The sequence below is a fragment of the Lottia gigantea genome (assembly GCF_000327385.1).
Source record: "Lottia gigantea unplaced genomic scaffold LOTGIsca_64, whole genome shotgun sequence".
Lineage (NCBI taxonomy): Eukaryota > Metazoa > Mollusca > Gastropoda > Lottiidae > Lottia > Lottia gigantea.
In genome coordinates, this window is record NW_008710179.1 from 375,251 (window position 1) to 384,598 (window position 9,348).

The following is a 9,348-nucleotide window of genomic DNA, read 5'->3' on the forward strand; positions in this document are numbered from 1 at the left end:
TTTATTTGTTTCTGCTATGGAATCTCCCTTAAAGACTGTGGTATCGAGAAAGTCTATGCTTTTGTCACTCACGTTTGCGGTTAGTTTGATAGAAGGATGGTGGTTGTTGAGAATTTCAAAGAATTCCCAAAACTGTTCGATAGAATAAGTCCAAACCATAAAAATGTCATCCAAAAAGCGTCCGTAAAAAAGTGGGTCAAATGGACAGAGGGGCAACACCTCACGTTCCCACTCTGCCATGAAAAGGTTTGCGTACGAAGGGGCGAATCGTTTGCCCATTGCTGTCCCTGAAGTTTGTAAATATGTTTTACCATTAAATGTGAAATCGTTTCGACTAAGACAAATCTCTAAAAGCTGTAGAATTGCATCGTCGGGTCTGTTTGGATCTGGGTTTCTATTAAAAGCTTTACGAACTGCCGTTAAACCAGTAGTGTTATCGATATTGGTATACATAGAAGAAAAGTCGATAGAAATTAAAATAGCATTAGAGGGAACTCGAAGATTTTTTATTTTATTGACAAAATCGGTTGTGTCTTTAAGGTAGGCGCGATGTTGGCATGCTAGAGGTAGTAAGAAATGATAAATGTATTCTGACACTGCATATGACTCACTACCACAGTCAGATATAATCGGGCGGCCTTTAGGGATTTTATTCGAGATAAACCACTCCTTGGTTGGATTCTTATGGATTTTAGGCAAAGTGTACAAATGTCTCTCGCGACAATCAGGTTTGGCAGACAGATAGTCATATTGTTTCTGTTTGAGATAACTAGTTTTGACTAAATCGGCAAGAATATTATTAATCATGTTAGCAGTTTCTTTGAAAATTGGTTTCGGTAAAATGGCATAATGTTTAGGATTATTCAGTTGATTCTCTGCTTCTGAAACGTAATCCTCCCTATTCAGAATGACACAACATGAACCTTTGTCACTCTTTTTAATAACAATGCTATCGTCTTTCTTAAGTAAGTTTAACGCTTCACGTTCCACTCGTGTGAGATTAGGCTTTTCGTGTGTTATGGAAAGGTTCATTGTTTGGCTATTCATACTAGCAAATGATTTCAATATTTCAGGATGGATGGCGGCCTGAGGGGGTGTCCACGTGGATTTAGGAATAAACATTGTTCTAGCACCACGTGGGGGGTGGTTTCGAAAAAAATATGTGCAGCTAAGATTTCGTTGAAATCGTTCAATGGATGGTCGGAGATAATTCAAGTTAGCTATCTTTGGTGTGGGAATAAACTTAAGTCCACAGTCTAAGAGTTGGAATCCAATGCTCATGTAATCCTTGTATTAGAGATTGAGGCAATAAATATTCCTGTCACATGATTTTCAAAGTAGCCTGTCAAAATGTTTGCGTGTAGCCATTTTCATATTCATGTTTAATAAATACAAACACATACAGGAAATTCATGTATTAGAATTCTTATATTAGAACGAGAGTTTGGATTGATTAAAAATCACCACCTCAAACAAAGCTATATGGCTGAAGTGTTTTATGAGGAAGTCTTGGATGATGATCAATTTTTTTAAACTATTTCCGCAGAGATAAAGAGACAATGCATCTATCAATCTTATATTTTTTGCTGACAGCTTTTCAAACACCTTGTTATGGGAGAACTTCTTGTAAAAGATCAGGGCCATGCCAGGAGGGTGTGGGGGTGGTACACGGGGGAGGGGGACCTTGGGTACCCCCACTTTGGTTTCTAACAAATTTTTAAATATCATATTTCATACATTTTTGTCCCAAATTATGTGTCAAATTGCTCCAAATCAATTGAATCCTCTCAGATGCTTTGCCTAAAACACTTTTGAATCTCAACCTTCATAGTTGTCTCCTCCATTTTAGTCAGTATTCCCCCTATTTGTACCCCCAATCTCACTAGACTAGTGCCACTGTAAGAGATATGAAATGTATCTAATTATGGATGTATTGTACAAACAAACAATTTAAATATTGTAACATTATAAAAGATAAAGTGTATGTTATCTGATTATATTACATGATTGTACACAGTCTAATCTTCTTATTCTAATTCACACCTCTTATACTTAACATAAACCTCTCTAGTATCTTATCATATATAAATTTATATTCTCAAACATGACCAATAACAGTATAGATACATCAGTTGACTTACCGTATATTTCCGAATATAATGCGCACCCGTGTATAATGCGCACCCCTTCCTTTCCCCATTAAAATCGGGAAAAATCCATTTACCCGTGTATAATGCGCACCCCTTGTTTACGAAAAATTTGAAGTCAGACTTGGCACATCACAGACACCATTATCATCCCGTATATTTGACACGATATCATCTATAATATAAACGCATTTGTTTGTACAATTGAGTCGTTGGCCTATAGAGAATTGAGAAATGAGAACTCAAACTCAAAGATTAACAGGGCTCAATGATATATATTGCAAGGGTTAGAATACATACGATCGTCCTCACATTCTTATTTGCTTTCTAAGTCCTAACTTACATTTAATTCCTAAAGGCATATTCCACGTATCACCAAAGTCATTTTAAAATTAACCATCATTTGTTATTTTTTTCCCGTGACAATGAGTCTAAGTTGACAAGGTCACACACGTATGATTCTCGCATGATTCTCGATTCATTAGACAAAACTAACCATTAAATGATTGAGGTTTAGATATATTTATACGTTAAATAATCAAAAACTGTATTTACAGAAATTAATATTTCTGTCTTCTTTTTATTACGACGTTAAAAAAAAGTGTTGTATTTCTATCTTCAAATGATGAAGTGTTGAAGTGTTAAAATTCTCAAAGGAATGTTGTCATTAAATATGGTCCAGATCAAGTAAGAACACAGGCACTTGTTTCTATCATTGATACTCAATGGCAATGTCCGTTATCCCTACATATTACAACAGAACTTAATATGGATAGAAACAAGTGCCTGTGATCCACCCAATTCACCATTCACTGATCACGTGGACAACAGGTGTTCATAGATCCTCAACATCGATTCATGGTATATTCCAAGGGGAAAAAAACTCAAAAATTATTTAACCATGTATAGTGCGCACCCCTTCTGTGTGTATCCCTTTTCAGGGTAAAAACCTGCGCATTATACACAGAAATATATGGTACATGGTGTCATAAGTATACAGCAGATAAATTCTGAAGAGTAAAATATCACAGGGATTCTGTTGTATAGTTATAGTTATTCCTTTAATAACTGTGAATCAGGCAACATTATTTAATATTGAATATCTTCACTAATCATGTTTCAAACATTTCCTCATGCTTGGTTTAATCTTAGAGTCACATTACAATTTATGTTAATCAATTAAAAAGACTTTAAAATGGTTAGACAATACAAGTTAATAAATAGAAATATTCCAGAATTTCTCACATACATGTATAACAAATATATCATTTATTTATGGCATATTAGGTAAGAGGAGTGACTAGTAGAAAAAAACATAAACCAAACATCCTGTTCTGCATAATCAGATTGACTGTAAGGCCTATATCTCAAAATCTTGGCTTGATTTTCTCAAAATTTAAAAAGAAAAACAAGCAAAGTAGGTATCCAGGATGTTTATCTTATGTAATTCACATCAACATTGTCTGAAAGTAAATTCAGATACATTCAGTTATGTATAAAAACAACTATTTCAGATAACAAAATAACTTTTAAACCATAAAATTAGGCCTTGAAACATTCTTAGGCTCATATTTCTAAGATGTCAAGCTCTTTGGCAATTTAAAATTTGAAAGTAATGGAAAGTGATACCAAATAAAATAGAAAAAATCAACAATCAAAAGAACCTTTAAACATTTAGCTACATATTTTCAACTGTATTCTTGAAGGATTATATTAACATTAATATGCACCCCTTGAAGTATAGAGTGTTAATTTATGTATTTAAATGTAAAGATAGTGTATCTGTCAGTATATTGACTTTGTGAAAAGATAAATTACTTTTAAATCTTGTATGTTTATCTAGAGATAATATATTACATTAAATCTTTCTATTAGTTATTAGTTACAAATATATCCTGACCTTAGTTTAGTTCCAGATTACAATTTATCTATGGTATCATTTTAATATAAATAGGATTTGTACCTTATTAATCCTGCATTCATTTTTTTCGTGGGAACATGATTTACAAATCTATATAGCTTAATTTAGGTTTAAAAAATCAGGTTGCACCCAAAATAATTGTAAGTCTTTTTTTTCCAGCTGAAAACTCAATTCAAATCTTGTAAAATTTAAATAGCATGTGATTTTAAATAATACCAATTGATCTTAGATTTTTATATCATACAAATACATAATTATTACCAAATATATTATATCAATATTTTCTATGCTACGCTTAGTAAAGCATGATGTCTATATACAAGCAACAATAATGTCAACAGTCAATAAGAATATTTAATTCAATTTTCTCATCAATTCAAATAAAAATTTACAACTATAGATATGCTTTCATTCTTATATAGAAAAACCCTTAAGAGGTTGACATATAATTGAAAATAAAGAAAATCCTTTTCAGACCAGGTTTCACTCAGTCCAAGCTTCTATAACTTTTTTTGATGGTTATCGGCAGGTGTTGAGACAGCAATAAAGTCATGCTTTTATTTGGGATTACACATAATGCTATTCAATTTATTTCTGTAAAATTGAATTGGTCCTACACAAAAAGCATTGTATTGGTTGAGAAAATTTAGCCTACTCCAGCTATCACAAATATTCAAAACCGGCTGGTAAAGATCATCAAATTTCACATAAATACTTATCTAAAAACTTGTCAATGTGATGTAATAAATATAGTCAATGAATAAACTAATAAGATATTTGCTATAAATGCTCTGATAATTTAAAATGTAAATGTTTTGGATCAACCAGATTGCAAATTGGCATATTGGCAGGTGTTGTGAGCGTTAAAATAAAAAAAATAAAAGGATAAAAATAATTAATTTGAGCGTTCTGACACTGGCACATATTTTGGGGCAAAAAATACGTCAAAACCATATTTTGATTAATCCTAAACATTAAGTTGGGGTGCAATCTGTTTTTCTTGAGAGACAGTTGATGGGGATGTCCTCACTGTGACAGCGTCGCATCAATGTTATTGAAGGCAATCCACTTTTAAATTTAAACCTTCATTATTTTAAGACATTCACAGTTTGCTATACCTCTTATACACTACATAATTATCATATATTATATTATGAATGCATGTCATGTATATATTTGACACATGTCAACTGTAGGAATTTCTTATAATCAAGATGTCAAAGTTTAGATAATAAAATCTGAAAGTTATAATCATAGGGTACAATTTGGGTTGGTTTTTTTTCAAAAGTTAAATTTATACAAGTCATTAAAGTTGAATACATTTTTTTAACAGCATTTTTACATGTATGTAGAGATGATATTTTGCTAATGTATTAAATTCAAAATTTCTTATAGGGGAGTCTTTTAAAGCATGACCGAATTGAAATTTAAAAGAGTAAATAATCTGTATTCTGTTTTTGCAACTGGAAACAACTAATGAAATTATCAAACAAAACGATTTAAAATCAAAAGTTTAAGCCCAAAATATGTCTAAGGGCCAACAAGGGCCAAAAATTGATCTTATCTTGAAATTAAAACTTCCAATCTTATGATCTATGACATTCAAAAATCAGTATATCTTTGTGTGATTTCTGCATTTATTAATTCTTGAAAATGGTAGAAAGGTGCAAAATTATAACCCTAGTTTGAACATCTAGTTAAAATTTCTAAGAATTATCATATAGGCAAAACTTTCTTTTTTCCAGGTGGGTTACTTAATGCCCTAAATAATAAATAATTGATTACCGTCGCTGGAATTTATAATTTAGATTGATTTTTTCAATCAAAAGTTTTCAAAGTTATACATTTTGTATTGTGTACCCCTTAACAAGTAGAAATCTCTTCCATAAAGGTTCCCTTCAGCACATAACTTACCTACAATAAACTATAGTAACTGATCAAAGCAAGAATATACTTCTATGACGCAGAAATAACCTGTTATATTAAGATTTTTGGCATGTTTTTAATTTAGTATTTACAGGGTTTCTCAATTGAATTATTTCGATTATTAATCGCTTATTGATCGATAGTCTGCCTTGGATCTCAATTTACTAATCAATACCCAGCCCTAGCCTTAAGTATTTATGGTGAGTTTCTGAACAAAGTCAAATAAAATGTATATTGTTGGTTCAACAAAAAGTGAAAAAACTAAACCATTTAACCAAAGGAAGGGTTAGAAAGAAAACTCTTTTGAAATACAGATAAGATCATTAAGATTATGGATCATTAAATTCACAAATACTCCTTATCCAAAGAGAAAATACTTGACTTAAAAACAAACAATACATCTTTGATCTTTTTGGTTTTAGTTAATTCAAGTGGTAGTATATTGTGTAGAAGGTGAGAGTATTTTTGTATTAAAAGTGATATATTTGTATTTGAAGTGCTAATGGGGAAGTGATAAGATCAAGTGTTAATCCCCTATCTTTAATTAATACATCAATTACCTTAATCCTATTAATCTATCTCTTGATGTATCAGTTCAATACTTAATTAAATATAAGTGTTTCAAACAACAAAAACATTTAGACATTTGTTTCATTTTTAAATTCTACATAGAATTTGCAACAAATATATATAATTTTGGTTTGAAAGATATTTCAGTGTCTCTCAATTAATTTGAAAAAGAGAACTGAAGGTCATAGAAAACTATGAAATTTAACAGGATCTAAATTGTTATTTACAATTACAAAACTATCATACCTATTAGATGGTATACTATAAGACAGAAAGTCAATGAACAGATAGTTGGGACTAATTTTACTGTGTATGTTTTGTCCCATTTCTTTTCCAGATATTGCTTATATGGCACATTAAATTTTAATTTGTAAATCTAATTTTAAGGGAACTGATTTGGGGTTGACTTGGGTCTTCATTACAAGTAATTAGACTTAATTGCATATTTCCTTCAAAAATACCTCAAACTAGGAATTTCACTTTCTAATTCTTTATATGACAGTCTCAAGAAATGACAAGTCATATCAACATACCAGCGCAGATAATTCTGGACTAACATGGATTTGAAGGCTCAAATTTGGTACCTGAGCTGTGAACACTATTACTGATTGGCTTAGCTAAAAATTCCTGTTTCTGAGACTAAAGTAAAATTGGTCAAACGAATGGCCAACCTGTCCCTTTAGGCACATATCAACAAAATATGTACATACACAAAAATATTTTTTCTTTAAATGTAACTATGAAGTGAAATATGAAAACTACTGATCAAGCTTAGTATTTAAACAAGTTGTATAAAACTATATAGCCCGCCCAATAGTTTATAATAAATTCAAGTGTAATAATTTTATGACTCAACAAGTTTGTGATAAACTTTAACATGTTCAAATAACTATAAAATCTTCTATTTATATTGTTACCCTATCTTTATATTCTACTATTAACAGCTTGATATCAACAGCAGAATATTATGAACAATTTTTCATAATAAAGCAAAATAAACCGAAGCATAAAGAAGCCAGAATGTTATACATAATACAAGTTTAAAGCACCACAAATAACATACCAAATCTGCATGTTATTAAAGGGACAGATTCGCCATTTTTTTTACCAATTGTTCCTTAGTCTAAGAAATGGGATTTTTCTAGCTCAGCTAATTAGTCATAGTGTTCACAGCTCACCATCAAAATTTGAGTCTTGACCCATTAAAGACCCTCAGGTTTGTGGTAATTGTGGTATCATATCACTATCAATATTTCACTAAAGAATTCACACAGTTACAGGATTGTTGGTTTATTTTTCCACAATCTAATGTTAAGTTTTGATGATCTTTAATGTGGTGATGGAATGTTCCAATCTTGTTTTAGAATTATTTTTAAAAAAACAACTTTTTAATCAGTATTTCAGTTTCATTTAGATAGAAAGAGCTCAATATCTGGCCAAAAAGTATTGAATTTTATGGGGAAAATGTCAGTGTTGACTGGAGGATATCTTCTTTGTTTGACTGTAAAATTCTCCAGGTATCACTTTTCCTCAGGCTTTATTGTTCCCCATTTAAATGTAAATATACCTGGTCTTAATGTCCAGTGTCCATTGTTTGACCGGCTTATGCCATGTCCTACTACATTTTGTCAACTGGACAATGAAACATTTCAATGTCCCCCATTGAGAAGGGTACACCCAGAATTCAAATTTTAATGGATGCAAATAAAATGTTTATATGTTGTCAGTAGGGAATTTTAAAATAGATAATAACTGCCTTGTTTTGGACAATAACTTGTTCATTTCCTCTTAAAATTCCAACATTATATTTTAGGTAAAAAGTATCCTTTAACTAGTAATATTTCTATAATTGCATTTTGGATTGTTTTGGAGATTAAGCCCAATTTATAAGTAGCTATTTTATAGGACAGAAAAAAAATTTGTTAACATTAATCTCATAGACCTCAGACAATTGTTCTGGGTCTCTAATCCAGTCTGCAGTATAGGTCTACAGATTTTTGTAAGACTACATTGGCTTTCATTCCTTATAAAAAATGAAAAAGATATAGCAGAAATAGACTACACTCGAATACAGTATCTATAAAACTTTTACTTACTTTACAAACTTTGAAATTCTGTCACCAGTTAAAAAGTACATGACATCTTCATGGATGGACTCCAACTTTTCCTTTTCATCTGTATTTTTATTAGAAACTAAGCACTTATTGTAATCGTTCAAAATACTTTCGTTGTCATAAATTTGACTTTCTCGAACATAATATCCCAGTAAAACTCCCAACAAAAACATAACACTTATAACAAGTATTAACAAAAAGAACGGTGTAAAAGTTATACATGGCTTTTTCTTTACAACTTGTGGATCTGAAGTCGAAGCTTCAATTAAATTAGTATTAGTTGTTGATTCTTCATCTCTAACTGGACTCCAAGACCGATATCGGCCGTAACCTTTCTTGGGTGTCGCCATTTTTGTAACTGAATAGTGTCTTTTTGTGACTCGCGCTCTAAAAACCTTGCCTCACTTTCAACTACGGATCACACCTGTCACTCAGGTAAATAGGAGCGTCTAATTACAGGCAGGTACAGGTGTATGATACATTAACTTACAGGCAGGTACAGCAGATGAGACTCTATCTTACAGGCAGGTGCAAGTGTAAGAGGACATTCGCTTACAGGCAGGTACAGGTTATGAGACATTGGCCTACAGGCAATGAATAGGTGAATGGGACATGTGCTTACATAGACATAAGCCTACGCAAGATCAGAACCCCCATCTTCCAATTTAAT

The 9,348-nt window shown here is 31.6% G+C and overlaps 1 protein-coding gene across 1 annotated transcript in view; it reads right to left on the reverse strand.

Annotated features, from left to right (window-relative positions):
* Positions 1–9,028, reverse strand: part of LOTGIDRAFT_167161 (hypothetical protein) — a gene marked incomplete at both ends in the record, with an annotated part of 19,573 nt that extends 10,545 nt beyond the window's left edge. Inside the window, one exon of the mRNA XM_009064642.1 lies at positions 8,661–9,028. Coding sequence (XP_009062890.1) covers positions 8,661–9,028 — 368 coding nt within the window. The remainder of the gene's footprint in view (positions 1–8,660) is intronic.
* Between the last annotated feature and the right edge of the window lie 320 nt (positions 9,029–9,348).